The sequence below is a fragment of the Pecten maximus genome, chromosome 16, assembly GCF_902652985.1.
Source record: "Pecten maximus chromosome 16, xPecMax1.1, whole genome shotgun sequence".
Taxonomy (NCBI): Eukaryota; Metazoa; Mollusca; class Bivalvia; order Pectinida; family Pectinidae; genus Pecten; species Pecten maximus.
The window spans coordinates 9,133,853-9,155,129 of NC_047030.1; the positions used below are offsets into that span (position 1 = coordinate 9,133,853).

The 21,277-nt window shown below is 35.6% G+C and overlaps 2 protein-coding genes across 2 annotated transcripts; both read right to left on the reverse strand.

The window, feature by feature from the left end:
• Positions 1 to 1,566: 1,566 nt before the first annotated feature.
• On the reverse strand, positions 1,567 to 12,976 carry LOC117344922 (calmodulin-alpha-like). The gene is made up of 6 exons (XM_033907805.1): positions 12,762 to 12,976; positions 9,745 to 9,775; positions 9,296 to 9,445; positions 2,762 to 2,878; positions 2,187 to 2,441; positions 1,567 to 1,997 (listed from the first exon to the last, which is right to left on the reverse strand). The coding sequence occupies exons 1-6, from the start codon at positions 12,762 to 12,764 to the stop codon at positions 1,963 to 1,965; spliced, it is 591 nt and encodes a 196-aa protein (XP_033763696.1). The 5' UTR covers positions 12,765 to 12,976; the 3' UTR covers positions 1,567 to 1,962.
• A 3,479-nt stretch (positions 12,977 to 16,455) lies between these two features.
• Positions 16,456 to 19,950, reverse strand: LOC117344924 (calmodulin-A-like). The gene is made up of 5 exons (XM_033907807.1): positions 19,697 to 19,950; positions 18,119 to 18,152; positions 17,441 to 17,584; positions 17,018 to 17,260; positions 16,456 to 16,825 (listed from the first exon to the last, which is right to left on the reverse strand). The coding sequence occupies exons 1-5, from the start codon at positions 19,697 to 19,699 to the stop codon at positions 16,794 to 16,796; spliced, it is 456 nt and encodes a 151-aa protein (XP_033763698.1). The 5' UTR covers positions 19,700 to 19,950; the 3' UTR covers positions 16,456 to 16,793.
• Positions 19,951 to 21,277: the final 1,327 nt, after the last annotated feature.

The window sequence follows — 21,277 nt, forward strand, 5'->3', positions numbered from 1 at the left end:
TTAGACCGAAAACCACAGCTGATGATTTAGACCTAAAACGACAGCTGATGATTTAGACCTAAAACGACGGCTGATGATTTAGACCTAAAACGACAGCTGATGATTTAGACCTAAAACGACGGCTGATGATTTAGACCTAAAAGCAACAGCTGATGATTTAGACCTAAAACGACAGCTAATGATTTAGACCTAAAACGACGGCTGATGATTTAGACCTCAAACGACAGCTGATGATTTAGCCCTTAAACAACAGCTGATAATTTGACTTGAAACAACAGCTGATTATTTGGACTTTAAACAACAGCTAATGATTTAGACCTAAAACGACAGCTGATGATTTAGACCTAAAACGACAGCTGATGATTTAGACCGAAAACCACAGCTGATGATTTAGACCTAAAACCACAGCTGATGATTTAGACCTAAAATGACAGCTGATGATTTAGACCTAAAACGACGGCTGATGATTTAGACCTAAAACGACGGCTGAAGATGTATACAGAAAACGACAGCTGATTATTTAGAAATAAAACGACAGCTGATGATTTAGACCTAAAACGACAGCTGATGATTTAGACCTAAAACAACAGCTGGTGATGTATACCTAAAACGACAGCTGATGATTTATACCGAAAACGACAGCTGATGATTTAGACCTAAAATGACAGCTAATGATTTTGATCTAAAACGACAGCTGATGATTATATTGATGTATTATTAATGTTTAATTTGTATGTTGTTCTGCTATATCTTGTTAAAGATTTATCAGAGCACCTCACCATCTATCTGCTGTCTGTTTTTTTTATCGAAACTTAAGACCGGGTAATAAGGTTAATCAAGTGATTGTATGCGATTTCAAAAAGCCGAAATATTTATAACATAATTTGATTTGTTCCTACATGCATTAAAACTTAATCATTTATATATGTTGAACGTTAATTGATTATGACTTGTGGTTCCTTTGCAAGCTCGTCTGTTTTTCATTTACTACCCTAGTTTAAATTTTGAGGACGTGGCATTAGATCAGACATGGATCGAAATTGCAGATGACGACGCTGAAGCAGACTATTCTGTTGACTATTCTGATATATTTTGTTTATACCGTCTTGTTATTTTCCCATCCTAGATACTCGAATTGTTACTCTAATTTTCGCTCTCTGTACCCTTGGGAAATATGACATGGCAAAATTGAAGGCCCTGTCGCCGCCACCATGTGGATAAAACTAAAAGACTCATTTGATGCTCAAACGAATCGTAAGGCCACCATACTGGTAAACTGACTGGCTTTGAACTTGATTGGTAACTTTTGTGAAATAAATGCATCAGCTGTGCGATTGGTCAGGGTATTTTGCCGACATCAATCAAATACCTAGTCATGTGCCTTCGATTTTACTATGACATAATCCAGATGTGCAGAGAGCGAAAGCAATGTCCCTTTCCATGTAGTTACTAGTTTGTTCTTAGTATCCTTCGTTCTATCGATCTTTCATTAGAGTAAGAATTGAAATTACAATTAGAATGTGTGGAAGTTTAAATGATACAGAAATTATAAAAGGTTCAGAGTGATGACTTTTACAAAAAGCAAAATAATTTTATTCATATTAAATTATGATATTTTTGGACGGAATGCATATAATGCATCTATAAGATGCTAACGAGGAAACATATAAGATCCCACTAATAAAATGTGTCCATGTAACTCTTCTGTGTCGTAAGGTAGTAATCACCCATATCACCTTAACACATGTGATAAATACGTGTATATGTAATGTCTCCTGGTGATCTCGGTACTCTTCTTCATGGTAATGTGTGGCTTTTGGTTGAGCCTGAGTAGTCAACTTGGTATGTTTTTACACCAATATGTAATAATTATGTCTTAATTAGAATAGGAATAAATCTAGACCACGTTAAGATATGGGATAAAGCTGGCTTCCACTTATTCACTTTATCAGTCGAATCATGTCATTTGTCCATGTCCAGTAGGATCTCACAGAATTCTGCAATTTAAAAAGAAGTCTATATTTTAAAAGAAAACCACAATATCAATTTCAGATATTAACACCTGCACTGATATAAATATTCAAGTAACACAACAGATTCAATAACGCGTTGTCGAAACATTAATATCTAAACTGAAATATATATAATAGTTCATGACGTTTAAAAAATTAAACACATTGACTTACCTTCCCAGTGGATCAGTCCATCATGATCAGTATCAGCATCATTGACCAATTCGTCGGCTTCCTCATCGCCGAGCGTTTCCCCGAATGTCACCATGATGTGTCGCAGGGCGGCAGCACTGATTGTTCCAGTTTCTTTCTTGTCAATCGTCTTAAATGCATCCCTTAACTCCGCCTCTTTATCGCGTTCCTTACTCAGCCTCTTTCCACATACAAGAAGCAACGACTTCAAGTCTAGCGTACCTGTTACTTCACTTTCTGCAATGTAATACATTCAATTTATGATACATTGATTTGAATAAAATGTCTTACCGACAAAGGACAAGCATTGCACTCATTATTACCACTGCGTTCGAAAATATATTTCCATTGACCCCAAAAAACATACATGGGGTCAATGAAAATATATTTTCGAATGCAGTGGTAATAATGAGTGTAATGCTTGTCCTTTGTCGGTAAGTTGATTTTCAATGAAAAAGAATTCATTTTGATATTGTATGCATTTGTTGACATCAATATTAGCATTAATACATCATAAACATAAATTTAGTTTTTCTTTTAATTTTCACTGAACTTACTTTTCACCGCTGATTTTGGAGGTAAGACATGTTGTTGCTCCCCTTCCGGAGCCTCAGTGGGCGGGGCAGCTTCTTCACCTTCCGCTGGTGCTGGTTTTGGATCAGGAGGAGGGACAGCTTCAGGAAACATTGATATAGTTTTCATTGTGATTTTTAATGAGAACAGTCTAAGGAATTTAAAATACAAAACAAATAGGAATATGACAAGCTGTTGTTTTAGTTATTGACACGTTTATATATGGGACAATATACCACCTACCGCTCTAAAACCTATTATATACCAACATATTAATAATATTCTCAATCATAAGTACTGCTTGCACTTCGAGGTTAACCAGGAAATTCTCCTTTGTTCTTGTAACCTGCATTGCAGTACAAAATCTAGAAAGAACAAGAGGTATGATTGTTTATTGGCCTATATTGAGACAAACATCTTAAATAAAGAATCTTTAAATTGTACAAATAAATAATGGAATTGCAAAATGTATACTAAGCATGATATGTTTTAATGAATACATTAAAACTCATTATCATATGGTCTTCATAATTGTGTGTGCAGTGAAATAGTGACGAGTAAAGGGCGATAACCAGCGACACTACACCCACAGTTTAACACACTTAGCTAAACTATCAATCTAAAAATAACTGCTGTGACACTTTTTCATTTTCGTATCTTCTATTTTCTTATAAGCTTTCACGAATCATTAATATAACCTAATGGATAATGTTAAATCGAAGTATAGAACTTAAATTATCAAAACTAATATTGCATGTATACTGTCCGGCACCTATATACAATGTATATGTAATCACCTGGTTATCGACAAATCAGCTGTAAATATGCTGATCTAACGTTTCTTTGTACAGTAAGTGAGTCCCAAAATAGCAACATAAGTTATCAAAATGTTGTTTTTTTTTTTTTTTTACAAACACTTACGTATTAAACGTGTCGCAATGTTTCAAGGCCGATTGGTCTTGTCAAGCTATAACTGAGTGAGCGATTTGTGTATTGTTTACTTGTACAATGATGTGACGAAAATGAATATTTTCATGTCACTCGACCAGGGCGGTTCGCCTATCGATAGAGAGCGTATACACATTTCTAAACTGAAAAATCTTATTAAAAATAGTAAAGCAAATTATTTTGAAATTTTAATTAATCATTTAGTCTATTTCATTTAATAAATTATATCTGTTTTCTTTCCCACGAGGAAAATACCAATTGTCAAACATAATATTATAAATTACCCTTACCTGTACTGTACGAATAAACCACAGATGTTCGTTACAAATGATATTTGTAACGAACCCATGTGAAGAAACAAAACCAAAAACATTTTGGAAGCAAACATACGTATGATAACTCGATTAAACATGGACTTTTTGTACAACATGTATCACAACACGCTGTTCATCAGGTCATTATCAAAATTCAAAACTTTAATCGGTTGATGTACAATTTGTAGACCTCGACTTAAGTTTAGTGATACGATATGTCAGTAAACGATGAAGGTGTATCTATACAGCAATCACGTGCTATAGAGAAGGGGGTGTTGATATTTCAAATATGGTCACATTTAGTTATCTCGAGTTCTGACAAATCGGAGAAGTAAAAAACCTGTTCGAACAGTAAAACTTCTGTATGAAATAGACTTAGTAATAAATGTTTCATGTACCTATACAGTGGAACTTCGTTAACTCGAAGTCGACGGGACCACGAAAAAACTTCGAGTTATCCGAGTGTTCGAATTAAGCGAGTTATCGTTTTTGGTGAAAAGTTTGGTCAATATTTGTCAACATTATATAATCATTATAACTTCGCTCTGTCGCTCATCAGTTTAGTGTGAAGACTAGTCAATACATGTAAATATATATGTAATGTTTCGTTATGTCACTTGTAATTTGGTGTAGTTTTGCCGATATACAATCACGATAAAGTTTCTTTCACTAAGTCACTTCAATAACGATCTGATGTGCAAGTCATGTTTGCAAAAGGTAAACGATAAAACGGAATTCGACAAAATAACAAGTTATTAATGTATGTCATTTTTCTTGACCCTTGTCACAAGGCTGAACTGTTTTTCTCATTTTTTTTTACAAATACATTTAAGAAAGCCTTGACATTAAAACGTACGTGTGTGTAGTTATAATCTCACCACTTGTGAGTGTAGTTATAATCTCACCAGTTGTGAGTGTTGTTATAATCTAACCACTTGTGAGTGTAGTTATAATCTCACCACTTGTGAGTGTAGTTATAATCTCACCAGTTGTGAGTGTAGTTATAATCTCACCAGTTGTGAGTTTAGTTATAATCTCACCACTTGTGAGTGTAGTTATAATCTCACCAATTGTGAGTGTAGTTATAATCTCACCAGTTGTGAGTGTAGTTATAATCTCACCACTTGTGAGTGTAGTTATAATCTCACCACTTGTGAGTGTAGTTATAATCTCACCAGTTGTGAGTGTAGTTATAATCTCACCACTTGTGAGTGTAGTTATAATCTCACCAGTTGTGAGTGTAGTTATAATCTCACCAGTTGTGAGTGTAGTTATAATCTCACCAGTTGTGAGTGTAGTTATAATCTCACCACTTGTGAGTGTAGTTATAATCTCACCACTTGTGAGTGTAGTTATAATCTCACCACTTGTGAGTGTAGTTATAATCTCACCACTTGTGAGTGTAGTTATAATCTCACCACTTGTGAGTGTAGTTATAATCTCACCACTTGTGAGTGTAGTTATAATCTCACCAGTTGTGAGTGTAGTTATAATCTCACCAGTTGTGAGTGTAGTTATAATCTCACCAGTTGTGAGTGTAGTTATAATCTCACCAGTTGTGTGTAGTTATAATCTCACCACTTGTGAGTGTAGTTATAATCTCACCACTTGTGAGTGTAGTTATAATCTCACCAGTTGTGAGTGTAGTTATAATCTCACCACTTGTGAGTGTAGTTATAATCTCACCAGTTGTGAGTGTAGTTATAATCTCACCAGTTGTGAGTGTAGTTATAATCTCACCAGTTGTGAGTGTAGTTATAATCTCACCAGTTGTGAGTGTAGTTATAATCTCACCAGTTGTGAGTGTAGTTATAATCTCACCAGTTGTGAGTGTAGTTATAATCTCACCAGTTGTGAGTGTAGTTATAATCTCACCAGTTGTGAGTGTAGTTATAATCTCACCAGTTGTGTGTGTAGTTATAATCTCACCAGTTGTGAGTGTAGTTATAATCTCACCAGTTGTGTGTAGTTATAATCTCACCAGTTGTGAGTGTAGTTATAATCTCACCAGTTGTGAGTGTAGTTATAATCTCACCAGTTGTGAGTGTAGTTATAATCTCACCAGTTGTGAGTGTAGTTATAATCTCACCAGTTGTGAGTGTAGTTATAATCTCACCACTTGTGAGTGTAGTTATAATCTCACCAGTTGTGAGTGTAGTTATAATCTCACCAGTTGTGAGTGTAGTTATAATCTCACCAGTTGTGAGTGTAGTTATAATCTCACCAGTTGTGAGTGTAGTTATAATCTCACCAGTTGTGAGTGTAGTTATAATCTCACCAGTTGTGAGTGTAGTTATAATCTCACCAGTTGTGAGTGTAGTTATAATCTCACCAGTTGTGAGTGTAGTTATAATCTCACCAGTTGTGAGTGTAGTTATAATCTCACCAGTTGTGAGTGTAGTTATAATCTCACCAGTTGTGAGTGTAGTTATAATCTCACCAGTTGTGAGTGTAGTTATAATCTCACCAGTTGTGAGTGTAGTTATAATCTCACCAGCTTGTGAGTGTAGTTATAATCTCACCAGTTGTGAGTGTAGTTATAATCTCACCAGTTGTGAGTGTAGTTATAATCTCACCAGTTGTGAGTGTAGTTATAATCTCACCAGTTGTGAGTGTAGTTATAATCTCACCAGTTGTGAGTGTAGTTATAATCTCACCAGTTGTGAGTGTAGTTATAATCTCACCAGTTGTGAGTGTAGTTATAATCTCACCAGTTGTGAGTGTAGTTATAATCTCACCAGTTGTGAGTGTAGTTATAATCTCACCAGTTGTGAGTGTAGTTATAATCTCACCAGTTGTGAGTGTAGTTATAATCTCACCAGTTGTGAGTGTAGTTATAATCTCACCAGTTGTGAGTGTAGTTATAATCTCACCACTTGTGAGTGTAGTTATAATCTCACCAGTTGTGAGTGTAGTTATAATCTCACCAGTTGTGAGTGTAGTTATAATCTCACCAGTTGTGAGTGTAGTTATAATCTCACCAGTTGTGAGTGTAGTTATAATCTCACCAGTTGTGAGTGTAGTTATAATCTCACCACTTGTGAGTGTAGTTATAATCTCACCACTTGTGAGTGTAGTTATAATCTCACCAGTTGTGAGTGTAGTTATAATCTCACCACTTGTGAGTGTAGTTATAATCTCACCACTTGTGAGTGTAGTTATAATCTCACCACTTGTGAGTGTAGTTATAATCTCACCACTTGTGAGTGTAGTTATAATCTCACCAGTTGTGAGTGTAGTTATAATCTCACCAGTTGTGAGTGTAGTTATAATCTCACCAGTTGTGAGTGTAGTTATAATCTCACCAGTTGTGAGTGTAGTTATAATCTCACCAGTTGTGAGTGTAGTTATAATCTCACCAGTTGTGTGTGTAGTTATAATCTCACCAGTTGTGAGTGTAGTTATAATCTCACCAGTTGTGAGTGTAGTTATAATCTCACCAGTTGTGAGTGTAGTTATAATCTCACCAGTTGTGAGTGTAGTTATAATCTCACCAGTTGTGAGTGTAGTTATAATCTCACCAGTTGTGAGTGTAGTTATAATCTCACCACTTGTGAGTGTAGTTATAATCTCACCAGTTGTGAGTGTAGTTATACTCTCACCAGTTGTGAGTGTAGTTATAATCTCGCCACTTGTGAGTGTAGTTATAATCTCACCACTTGTGAGTGTAGTTATAATCTCACCAGTTGTGAGTGTAGTTATAATCTCACCAGTTGTGAGTGTAGTTATAATCTCACCACTTGTGAGTGTAGTTATAATCTCACCAGTTGTGAGTGTAGTTATAATCTCACCACTTGTGAGTGTAGTTATAATCTCACCAGTTGTGAGTGTAGTTATAATCTCACCACTTGTGAGTGTAGTTATAATCTCACCAGTTGTGAGTGTAGTTATAATCTCACCACTTGTGAGTGTAGTTATAATCTCACCACTTGTGAGTGTAGTTATAATCTCACCAGTTGTGAGTGTAGTTATAATCTCACCACTTGTGAGTGTAGTTATAATCTCACCACTTGTGAGTGTAGTTATAATCTCACCAGTTGTGAGTGTAGTTATAATCTCACCAGTTGTGTGTAGTTATAATCTCACCAGTTGTGTGTAGTTATAAGCTCACCACTTGTGAGTGTAGTTATAATCTCACCAGTTGTGAGTGTAGTTATAATCTCACCAGTTGTGAGTGTAGTTATAATCTCACCAGTTGTGAGTGTAGTTATAATCTCACCAGTTGTGAGTGTAGTTATAATCTCACCAGTTGTGTGTGTAGTTATAATCTCACCAGTTGTGTGTATTTATAATCTCACCAGTTGTGTGTAGTTATAAGCTCACCACTTGTGAGTGTAGTTATAATCTCACCAGTTGTGAGTGTAGTTATAATCTCACCACTTGTGAGTGTAGTTATAATCTCACCACTTGTGAGTGTAGTTATAATCTCACCACTTGTGAGTGTAGTTATAATCTCACCAGTTGTGTGTAGTTATAATCTCACCACTTGTGAGTGTAGTTTTAATCTCACCACTTGTGAGTGTAGTTATAATCTCACCAGTTCTGTGTAGTTATAATCTCACCACTTGTGAGTGTAGTTATAATCTCACCACTTGTGAGTGTAGTTATAATCTCACCAGTTCTGTGTAGTTGTAATCTCACCACTTGTGAGTGTAGTTATAATCTCACCAGTTGTGAGTGTAGTTATAATCCCACCACTTGTGAGTGTAGTTATAATCTCACCAGTTGTGAGTGTAGTTATAATCTCACCAGTTGTGAGTGTAGTTATAATCTGACCAGTTGTGAGTGTAGTTATAATCTCACCACTTGTGAGTGTAGTTATAATCTCACCATTTGTGAGTGTAGTTATAATCTCACCACTTGTGAGTGTAGTTATAATCTCACCACTTGTGAGTGTAGTTATAATCCCACCAGTTGTGAGTGTAGTTATAATCTCACCAGTTGTGTGTAGTTATAATCTCACCAGTTGTGAGTGTAGTTATAATCTCACCAGTTGTGAGTGTAGTTATAATCTCACCAGTTGTGTGTAGTTATAATCTCACCAGTTGTGAGTGTAGTTATAATCTCACCACTTGTGAGTGTAGTTATAATCTCACCACTTGTGAGTGTATTGATAATCTCACCAGTTGTGTGTAGTTATAATCTCACCACTTGTGAGTGTAGTTATAATCTCACCAGTTGTGAGTGTAGTTATAATCTCACCAGTTGTGAGTTTAGTTATAATCTCACCAGTTGTGAGTGTAGTTATAATCTCACCAGTTGATATAGCGTTGATCTGTAACATCATATCATCTAGCTCGGCCTCCGTCGGCTGTTCTCCTAAAGCTCGTAATAACGTGCCCAGCTCTTTTAATGGAATTGTGCCGTTGTCATCAATGTCGAACATACCAAACGCCTCTTTGATTTCTAAAACAAAACATATTCATATCGTTTACCGACATACATTGATGCATTACTGTATAGTTGGGGGAAAATCGCGGGACTAATTTTGAGGTTGTCCCAGCTGAAACTACATACATTAATTAATCTACTACAAAATAATTGAAATGCATGTAAATATCTCTTACTGTTATCAACCACATCAACAATTGAAGTATAATACATATATTTAGTTAACTAACTCAGTTGCTTCTTGTCGTAATTATTGTCTCTAAACGATGTGTTTTATCTAGGCCGATACAAGTTCAAATACACCGGGTACATACCTTCTAATTTGTCTTCATCAAGCAGGTCCGCCTGGAACATTAACAAAACATATGGTACATAAAGTATTGAATGGACTTCCCATAACCAGACAGTTGACGACTACTGACGGAGAAATATCAACGCAATGATTGGAGAGATGCAGGTTGACGAAGACCATTGAGAATGTTTGATCCTTGCCGATGTACCATTTTGAAACATCCGGGTTTAGACATAGATTCGATATGGTTAAATGGGAGGGGAAGTAAGGGTGGAGGGGAAGTAAGGGTGGAGGGGAAGTAAGGGTGGTGGGGAAGTAAGGGTAGAGGGGAAGTAAGGGTGGAGGGGAAGTAAGGGTGGAGGGGAAGTAAGGGTAGAGGGGAAGTAAGGGTGGAGGGGAAGTAAGGGTGGTGGGGAAGTAAGGGTGGAGGGGAAGTAAGGGTGGTGGGGAAGTAAGGGTGGAGGGGAAGTAAGGGTGGTGGGGAAGTAAGGGTGGAGGGGAAGTAAGGGTGGAGGGGGTGGTGGTGGGGGTGTTTGTTTGAAACCTAGGTTCGATATGGTAAAGAAGAGGGGAAGTACGGGGGTGGAGATGGGGGTAATTGTTTGAGACCAAAGTTTGATATGGTTTAATGAGAGGGCGAGTAAAGGTGGAGGGGTGGTGGTGGTGGTGGTGGTGGTGGTACTTGTTTGAAACCTAGGTTCGATTTGGTTAAAGGAGAGTGGGCGTAAGTGGGAGGGAATTGGTGATGAGGGTTCTTGTTTGGAACCTGGGGTCGATACAGTTAAAGAATAGTTGCGGAGATAGGAGATAATACGGTAAGTATAAGGCCTATTTAAAGGGAATGGCGACATTACAATGATGTGTAACGTTGATCGCCTGGTGAAACGGTTTAAATGTATTCTATGGAGAATTTAATTACTTTATTTTTTAATCAAATAGTACGTCTTTATATTGGAAGAGTATTGTATATGGATTCCGTAATCACAAAAGATATCCTTTGCTGGTTTTCTATGTGAATTCTAAATATAAGCATATATACATAAATGTATACAGGCTTCTTTGATATGACATTATGTACCTTACTAATCAGTAATGCTTATATATTCATAAACTTCAACTCCAATCATGAAAGAGTGCCAGTTCATTATAAATCACACTCGGGGAAACAGCCTGTACGAGAGATATAACAGCATTGAAAACTATTGATGAATATCTAGATATAATGACAATATGTCTAAATTAGTCTGTTTTGAATTCATAGATTATGGAATGAAACGCAGGTATAGTATACAAGGATATACTTACAATGATATAATGATTATATTAATTAGTAATATTATTATTGTTCTCTTCATTGCCTCAAAATATGTAGAGTACAAAGGAATGCAGACATATATATATATTTACCATTGTATGGCACTGCCACTATATAACCCTACCAATTCAGTTGCGAGTTCACCAGCTTATGAACTGCAAACTGAAATTTGAGTTTGAAAATTTCAACAACAAAAAAAATCGCACGACAAATAAAAAATCGCAGATGGTAAATATAAGCATTGAACGGCTTTCAGTTGGCATTCATAGTCAATATGAATGCCAACTGAAAGCCGTTCAATGCTTAAATAAAGCATCGGGTTGGGTACATTCATATTAGATATATTGTACATACACTTTATATGTAGGAACTTGCATATAAAGAGAAAAATCAATAGGGCGTATTAGAGACTATCTAAAAGATTTACACTTGACTGTGATATATGTATACGTGATACACACAGTATAATTGATAATATATTCGTGTATTTGGAACTGTGGCTTTTTAGCAGTCTTACATAACCATATCAATTACAGCAATACTACTCCATAATAGTATGCTTTTAATTGAATAGATACGAAATGTTTCACTGCAAACATGTAATTGTTTTATTTTCAATATGAACATATACTACGGGAATATATTGACATGCGGTTAGAATGTAGTTTTTTTTTTTTTATATATATCTCATTACAGATGTTTATTCAAGCATGCTGGTTTTAAATAACTAATACTTGGTGACAGAGAAGATCATATTACGAAGTACTACCTCTTAAGTAAATTATCATTCCTAATACAAAAGGTACTGACCGAGTATGATGAACACAGACTTTTAAAGAAGCCTTACAATACAATGCCTATTATTCAGATGACTGCTTCAGTTACATTATATGGTGAAAGTATAGTCATTTCTTCTGGGTCACTTATTGTCTAAAAATACTTCAATGTATATTTAATGATGTACATATAATACAGCATTGTTGTTGGGTTTGATGGGAATACAAACAATAAGGTGTCAACAGAGACACTACAGTATACCACAATATATCACAATGGACACTACAGAATGTCAATAGTAGCCATCTCACCCATACTTCACATACGGAACAAAAATGGCCATCTTAAAATCCAAATATGGCATTTACCTACAGTTTAACAATAATAGTCACTTAACTTCCACACAAGTTAGTGAACATAACTTATCTCTTGTGGACGCAAAAATAATTTGATACTTGTTAATCAAGGTTTAAGTAATCTACTGCCAAAACAGCTGTTTCACTAAACGTAACACCACTTTGGCAAGTAAGTAATACTGCAATCTGATTGAGTAGTACTGTTTGATGGCAGCATTGAAATTCTTATAGAACCACCTAATTAAACTAACGGACTGGATGGTTTACCACAGACAATTGATAGCCGTCCATACCGTTAACTCTATGAAACAAAGGGGAATACAACTTAACTTATATTTATGTCAGGTTTATGAAGATGTAGGCTAGCAAGCAACGATGTACCTAAACATGTTTCGATATCGTCATTCTGCCATCATCAATGCAGTCACGTGACCACCGACCAGTCTATCACCACTAGGCCGATGTTATATGAATATCGTTACGTTCTTTGTCTAGATCTTCATCAAACGGCACACTCCTGTACTATCATTCATAGCTAAAATACAACAAATATAACGACAATATACAGAAAATTGGACAAAAATGTCTTACCATGTTGATACTTGTATTCCCGTCTTGTTTCTCTATGAAGAATTTTAAATAAACAAGGATATCCGTATGCTGTATACAGTTGACATCGTGATCGTCGCCGAGACTTGGATTGTGTAGTATATACACACTAGATACAAAACAAAGGACGTAGAAGATATCTCACATATCCATTGTCGGTCGATTCTATACAAATGACTATCATTATGGTATGGTGGAATATATGGAAGCCCTACTGCACCCGCCAATGTATGTACGAATATAGGAAACCTGTAAATAGAAAATCTACTGACATAAACATTACAATGCGTTCCCCCGGAGTATATGTAAATAGTCCGCATACACACTGCCAAATTGCATTGGGGGAAGCTAGGGGAAAATCATTCTGCTAATATAGAGCGATATTGCATCTGATTTTGCTTGGAGGTGAATTATCCCGCTAACACATCCGTGTTTGGCATTATATTTAGTAAGGAGATGGATTATTTAGCTATCACATCGGTGTATTACATTTAATTTAACTAGACAGTGAAATATTCTGCTTACACAGAGGACTATTACATTGGATTTAGCAGGGAGGTACATTATTCCGCTTGCACAGTGGTGTATTGTATTGAATTCAGCTAGAGGTGAATTACATGTATTCCGTTAGTAGGTTGGAATGTTGAATGGGATTAAGCTAGAGTGGAAAGTATTCCGCTAGGACTTTGATAGATGTATATGTCTTGAATGTATCTAGAAGGTAAAATATCCCGCTAACGCATAGAAATATTGCCTTCGATTTATAAAGAAAATGAAATATTACGATTAACCAGAGGAATGTTGTGTTTGATGTAAATAAAAGGTAAACTATTTCGCTAGCATCGAGGAATATGGTATAAAATAACATGGAGGAAGAAATATTCCGCTAGCACTGATGAGTAATCTAGAAGGTGAATCATTCTGACAACACAGAGGGATGTTGCATTAGATTTACCTAGAAGTTAGATCAATCCGTTAACACATTGGATATTGCATCAATTTTGTTGGGCAATAAACTATTCCGCGTACACAGTGATATCACATTATATTTATTTTGGTTATATAAATAGGAGGCACAGGACCTCAATTAAGTTACGGTTGACTTAACACCCACGTATACTTCAAAAAGAGGTCGGAACACATATAAACTATTAAGGGTGGATTGGAAGACTTGTCACACACGTGTTAAGTAGCAGAACTTTACACAATTTCCTATATAAGTTAACTGTAGCGTTTTGCAAAATGTAATAGATGAACAAGTTTTTTGAATACTGCCGGAACAGTGCTTGGCCCACAAGTGTTCTTAATACTGCCGGAACAGTGTTAGGCGAACACGTGTTCTTAAAACTGACGGAATAGTGTGTGGCCCACACGTGTTCCCTACATTATGGTGAACGCAGTACGTTCTGCTGTATTATACCAACCTTTTAGCTATCCATTATTAATTATACAGTGAATATTTTAAATATACAAAATCCAAAATTAAAAGGAAAGATGTTTTATATACGATAATCATTTATTGAAAGAGGCTCCATTGAAAACCAACACAAAAGCTCGCTGGGAGTCGGATCATTTCACCTAGTGTAAAATCTATACATACGTGCCCTTAACAAAACATTGCTTTGGGTGCAACGCGCCAAAGCGCAGGACTAATTACAGCACTAGGCAATTAAAACCGGAAACATGGTATGACCCACTGTTCCTTTCCCGATTGGTTTTTATATTACTTGAATAATAAATATCACTGACAAAATATCCAACTAAGACCAGATGGCCAGGCAATTAACCTGAATGCAAAACACAGAGGTTTGTCAATTTACAAAAGGGATATGGTTCTGCAGGTATATAGAGGATCAACTTGGATATCCCTAGATGGAGGGCCGTGAATTTAACCAGGATATCGTTATATAGATGGTCGTGAATTTAACCAGGATATTGTTATATATATGATCGTAAATTTAAACAGGATATCGTTATATATATGATCGTGAATTTAAACAGGATATCGTTATATATATGATCGTGAATTTAACCAGGATATCGTTATATATATGATCGTGAATTTAACCAGGATATCGTTATATAGATGGTCGGGAATTTAACCAGGATATTGTTATATATATGATCGTAAATTTAAACAGGATATCTTGATAAAGAGGGTAGTGAATTTAACCTGGATATTATTATATTAAAGGCAACAAATCACCAAAAATAAGTTATGTAAATTTGTAAATCACTCATAGTGCAGTTTTATTAAGGGTATAGCGTAATGTAATGGGTTACGGGCCTACCTAGAATACAGTTATATGACGGGCATGCAACAATTGGGGCAAAGTCAACTATAAATAATGAATAAGTTTATTAACTTTTACTGACAATTCTTTTTTGCTCAGATGGAACCATGCGAGGAGCCTTATTGTGGGAGGAAACCAGATTACCTCGTGGAGTTAAAATGAGAATCCTGAAATTCATGAAAATCTAAGTGGCCAACGATTTAGATAATCTTAAAGTTTGGGTAATCGAGTGTTTTTACAGAGCATGTATTCTGTGTTTATGTTATTAATTAGATCAATTATTCATTTAAAATTAACATGGGATGTCACAATACAAATGTAGGTAAGACCTTACAACATCCCCCAGTTTCAGCAAAAGATATATTGCCGATCATCGTCGGTACCCATGTGATATCTCTCCGCGTAGCTCCGATCGATCATGTGGGGGAACGTTAACAAAAAGTCTCGTATTCATGAATCATTCGTGAACCAAATCCAGTAAAATGATCTGTTCCGTTGAAATTTGTTTGGGAAATCAGACCAATCAGAAGCCTTGTTTGATATGTTCTTTGGTTTGATATGCAAGATGGTCTCAGACTACAATTACTTTCCCTCTATGTTATACTAATGTTAAATGAAAATTAAAATATTTCAAAATTTTAATATGATTATTTATAACTATTCAAGCTGAATCTACAGTGAGCTGGAAAATATCTCATGACCTGCACTTAAGAAAGATATTTCTGTTTAAATGTTACCACCCCTCTATATTATGTGAAATCCGGAAAATTACAAAATGTCACTATTCCGGCCTTATAACTCCTTGTGTCCCTGCACACAAACAAACATGGAAATGGTGTCAAAATAAAATTATCTCACTAGAATATATATTGCACTACAAATATATGTTAAAATTATGCCCATATCTGCAATAGCTAAGTCAGGAAAATATTTAGTAACATACCTCAAATGTACTTTTGCACTACATTCGTGTACAACGACCCGGAAGTATAATTGTGGTCTGAGGCCAGATTGCAGATAGCGACCCATTCTGACACGTGGATGCAGTCATCTTGGTATACCATTTCTATTTTTTAGGCGTATAAGACCAACTATTCATATTAAACAGCCTATGTTGTCTGTTTGTCAGCTGTGGACACAAACATGTATATCAGAAATTTTACAGGTTAAGATGCCATTTCCCTAACCGGTAGAAACGATGAACTGGTGGTAGGAACCCTAGTAGTTTTTCGTTCATCCTTAGTGCACGCTCATCACAAATGTTGACTCTGTTACTCTGTATGTACAGTTTGGTTTGATTTTGTATTTGGATTGTTTAACGTTCTATCAATACCTGTGATCATTAACGTGTTCATATGGGAGTTAAAACGATAATACTCATATAAATATTTGAAAAGAATGTTTTAATATGATATGCATACATCAATTGAATGGACTGATTCCTGTCATCAAAGTCTTGTCAAGTATGGAAAATACAGTGTACACCGGTAACTTCACCTGATTAAGTATACGAAGATATGAAGACTCTGGTGGTTATTGATGACGTCAACGTCGACGTAATGTTTGTGACGTATTGAATATCTAGCATCTCTCCAAACATCTGTATTCACATTGTATCATGTATACATCACATACTGATGTCCCTTAGTCTGTATAAAATGTTGATATTTCCAAATGTATGTATTTGTGTAAATTAAGAACTCCTCTTCGTTCCTCCATATCATTTCGGTTTTAACATTATACTCACAAATTCTGAAAATAAACAAAACGTACATTTAGCTCTATGTCAAATCAACAGTAGATGTGAACGATACGTAAATGTGTTCAGTTTAATGCATTTCATTTAAGTTTATTGGTAAAAAATGAAGTTGTCTGATAATAAACAATTCACTGTATATTTTTTTTTCATATAAGATATTTCTAAATGACAAAACAAACAAATACCATTATAGTCGATTTGTTCGTCGCCATTAGAATCCGCTTCCTTGATCATTTCATCCACCTCCTCATCCGTAAGCTTCTCACCCAGGCTGAGCATGACGTGTCGGAGTTCGGATGCGCTGATAAACCCATTACCATCCTTGTCAAACACTCGGAACGCCTCTACGAGCTCCTCATCTTCGTTGCCATCCCGAACCTGTCTTGCCATCATTGACAAGAATTCTGGGAAATCTATCGTACCGTTACCTGTAAAATACAAAGACAAACAAAATCTTAATCATCACCGGTTTTCACCTAACAGTTTAAGTTGATGTATGTATGTCTTTTTTAATTAAATATTTTGCTGTATTGAATCTGCTGATGATACTACTGTATGTTTAAAAGTCAATTTAAACTAACGCTCCTTGTGAGAGTTGTCGTTCTTACCATCGGTGTCTACTTCATTAATCATGTCTTTGAGATCCGACTCTGTTGGATGTTGGCCTAAAGATCTCATCACTGTTCCTAGTTCCTTAGATGTGATCGTACCGTCGCCATCTTTGTCAAACAGACTGAATGCTTCCTTAAACTCTGTTGGGAAAATTGGTAAAATATATTATAAATGATCGTACGTTTTTGAATTCCATATAAAATGATAGAGATGTTTGATCTTCGTTAAAACGTATTATACAGCGTATATAATATCCGAAAAGTGCAACCCCCCTGCATTATCGTTTTGATACAAGATTTTATAACGCGCGTCATGAACATTTCATTCTGTAAAACATAATTTGCATAATTCTGGGATAAATAGTCCAACGACATGAAAATATCGTATATCTGATATTGCTTCAGGTGATCATCCCTTTATCCTCTTACCATGTTTGCAACGTCTCAATTTGATTTATGTCACTGTTTAAGAATATTTTTTTTTTTTTCTGATATCAATGACTATCAAATTAAAGACGTTATGGCAGTAATAAAGACCCCGTTGGATGTTTAACACCTATTTATAAGGGTTTAAATTCTCTTCTCTATAACAAATATTAACATCAGGCCGGCGAGGATAATACGGCTGTATGGAGTTTTGCCAACAAACGTTAACAAGCTATAACCCTTACGTACCTGCTATTTGATCTTCTTTAAGTTGTTCTATCGACTGTAAGACAATTGTATAATATTATTAACAAAACATTTCTCTGATATTAGTAGAAATGGCTGAATTTGTAATCCTAAGCAGACACACTATTTGTCGTCGGTTGATAGTACGAACATTTGCAATCTGATAAACAAAATTATTACATGAATTTCACCATGACATAACCCAGAAACCAAATGGATATTGGTCCCTGTACCTGTCTATTTTAATGTTCCAGAGTCGAAGTAAGGGTTAGGGACTTAGATGTTAGACGTTAGCAATTTATAAATTACAAAACACTTATCGACTTCTAGCAAGTCAACATCGATTATACGTACATTCCACACGATAAGGGCATACAGGTGGTCTGAGAAATTAGTGAGAGTACCACAATAATCACCATCAATGCTGTCCATCAGTCTCGTTTCAGTTGATCAATGTTTGGTTATAAATTGGCAGTATATGTTGTAGGTTATCACATTAATGATAGTCTGATATATAGGAGAAACTAGCTAGGAATTCTCAGAATTAATCACAATGTATAATAGCAATCTACATTGAATAAGAAAATGTATAGTGATATCAGCAGATTGATTTTTATATAGTCTAAATGCCAAAATGTCGTACCAGTATGATCTTTTTAATATGCTCTTCGACATTTCGGGCATATTTGGGAAACCCAGGGCTTAACCATGGTTGGTTAGGAGCCTGGCTTCCATATTACAGTTGAAATGAGTTTTTCCTTCAGCCTGCCCAGCAACAACTGAATAATGAATTTGATATCACATTTTTACTGTAAATTCTTCAAAATTCCATCTCGAAACATCCCATCATTTGCAGGGCAATACCAGGTGTACACAAAGTTCCACATTTCAGTTTAAATGATGAGTTTTTACCTCAGTTGTGAATATGTATATGTAATACAAAATTGTATGTCACCGAATACGGAAGATCGCAACCGACTCGAGTCAAGCCAACATTTCTTTATCTGAAAAGAACAGCCTTGATGAAATATAATCTAGGTTACATTTGTACCCCTCCCCTATTCATGTTTGAATATTCTAGAAACAGGGACAATCTAAGCTGACTGGCGATTGATGTTTGATATGACAACGTTTTAATCCTAGCCAAACATGATGGGTGTATCATTATGTGGCATGATGGTATGCTATGGGATGGTGGACAAGTTAGCAACTGTTGGGAGTGTGATTAAAGTTATATAACAATGGCGGGATATGCGATTTGTTATGAGATACACAAACTATGTCTCAACAGTGAAGATATACATAAATTACATAGTTTAAATATGTATGAATACTTCAATACATCTCTCTATCTAGGAGACAATTGCTGTCTAGGTTGGCGAGTCCAGAGATGGTAATATAAAAAGATGGCGGGTATGTGGGTGCCTCATGTCACACTTGACACTGCAGTTACCGCGCGCTATCGCTAATACGTGTATCACTACATTGATAGCTTGCTTAGTTACTTCCGTTATGGTAATGGCGATATTTCGAGATGAAAGAATTATTCAAATAATAGTTAAACGTTAGCCAAAAACTTACCATGCTGCAATTGTATTCTGGTCTTCTTTATAGAAACGGTTTGAATTTATTCATACCCATAAACCAGTGTCGCAGTGTTGTTGTTTAAATGGTTGTAAATAAATCGGCGGGATCTTTGAACCACTTAGACAATGGATTTAGATTTATATCACACGACATCGTTCTGATTGACGAGTTGCGTAAAGACAAAGGACGTCGTACAATGATAACCGTCGGCTGGTGTCTGTGAATACCAGATTAAAAGTCTGTACTGTACGTGTGAATGATATTACTGGACTACATGTATCCGCATTGCGGTACCCAGAGACAATAGATCTACTGGTCGGTACCTAAATAGCTTCTTGGTTTAATTATCACTAGGGATTGATGTAGGGGAGGTAACCTGTAAATTCTTTTTGAAACCACATTTATGACATGACATAATATACCGATCTTCTTCACTTACACTTCAAACTCTTGATAAACATCGTTGTTCGGACACAAATAAAAAAATCGAAGTGATATGAACGGAAACCATTCTATCTATTTATTTCATTTTTTTTTCATTTCTACGTTTTTTGTTGTTATATAGCAACTTTTTCGTTTCAAATTTATTTTCAAATGAGTAAAATGTAAACTGTAGAGAGGTATTGCACAATAGCTATTGCATTTTACATTTCCCTCCTTGGGAATAGCATAATAGGCGTGTTTAAATGCGATGAATAGAAACCATTTCTCCAATTGGTCGAAAATAAAAATAACAACATCACGAGCTATTATATAAGCAGTGATGACTTAAGTTTTATTACATTGAACAATTCTGATATTTTACATTCATTTAAGAGAATATATATAACAAAGACATAAACCATGTGTATAAAGCGTATTCATCGTCATCAGTTAACTCACAAAATTGTGTTTCTCATTAGATATTCAATATATCATATAAAAAATTATATCCGTCACTGTGGACAGACGTTCCCCCAAAATGATTTCAGTTTCAGAGTTATTTCATATATATATAACACCCATTACTGGATAGCTAGAACAAAAATAAGCAATACAAACGACCACTTCCTCACAGAATATATTCTCAATCAATAATGTGATGTCTTACACTATATTAGGCTATTTACCTTACACACCAACTGGCACGAAAAATATTTATCTGCATAATTATATTATACGGTATCATTGAATGAAAAAACATCCAGAAAATCAGTGTCAAAACGATCAAAGGTAGACAACTCCTGATGTGTGTGTAGGACAGGTAAAAAATGCAGCTTGGAGGATGTGTCTAAATTAAACCACAGTTTATGTCCACAACTAGTTTGTACTAAATACAACATAACATTGTACTGTGTATGTGTTATTTATGGTCGCAATCAAGTGGCGAAAACACTTCAAATGAAACTTGTTCCATAGGGCATTAATCTTTTAGATGATGTTGCAAATAAATACCAACTACAGGAAAAGTTATACCAAAGAAACAGAAATACAGCATAAGTTGATCAAAGGTACGAAAGAAATTATCGGGGACATTTCGAAATCGCCTGTGTCCGACCCGTTACCTCATACACAACTTTCCTCAGTCAGTTTATC

Excerpts from the sequence above, each read along its gene's own strand:
- LOC117344922 (XM_033907805.1), bottom strand. Across the intron at positions 2,442-2,761 it reads TCCAAAATCAGCGGTGAAAA|AAAGTGAAGTAACAGGTACG; the intron begins GTAAGTTCAGTG and ends ATTACATTGCAG. Across the intron at positions 1,998-2,186 it reads TGGACTGATCCACTGGGAAG|AATTCTGTGAGATCCTACTG; the intron begins GTAAGTCAATGT and ends TTTAAATTGCAG.
- LOC117344924 (XM_033907807.1), bottom strand. Across the intron at positions 17,585-18,118 it reads TAAAGAAGATCAAATAGCAG|AGTTTAAGGAAGCATTCAGT; the intron begins GTACGTAAGGGT and ends TTTTCCCAACAG. Across the intron at positions 17,261-17,440 it reads TAATGAAGTAGACACCGATG|GTAACGGTACGATAGATTTC; the intron begins GTAAGAACGACA and ends TGTATTTTACAG.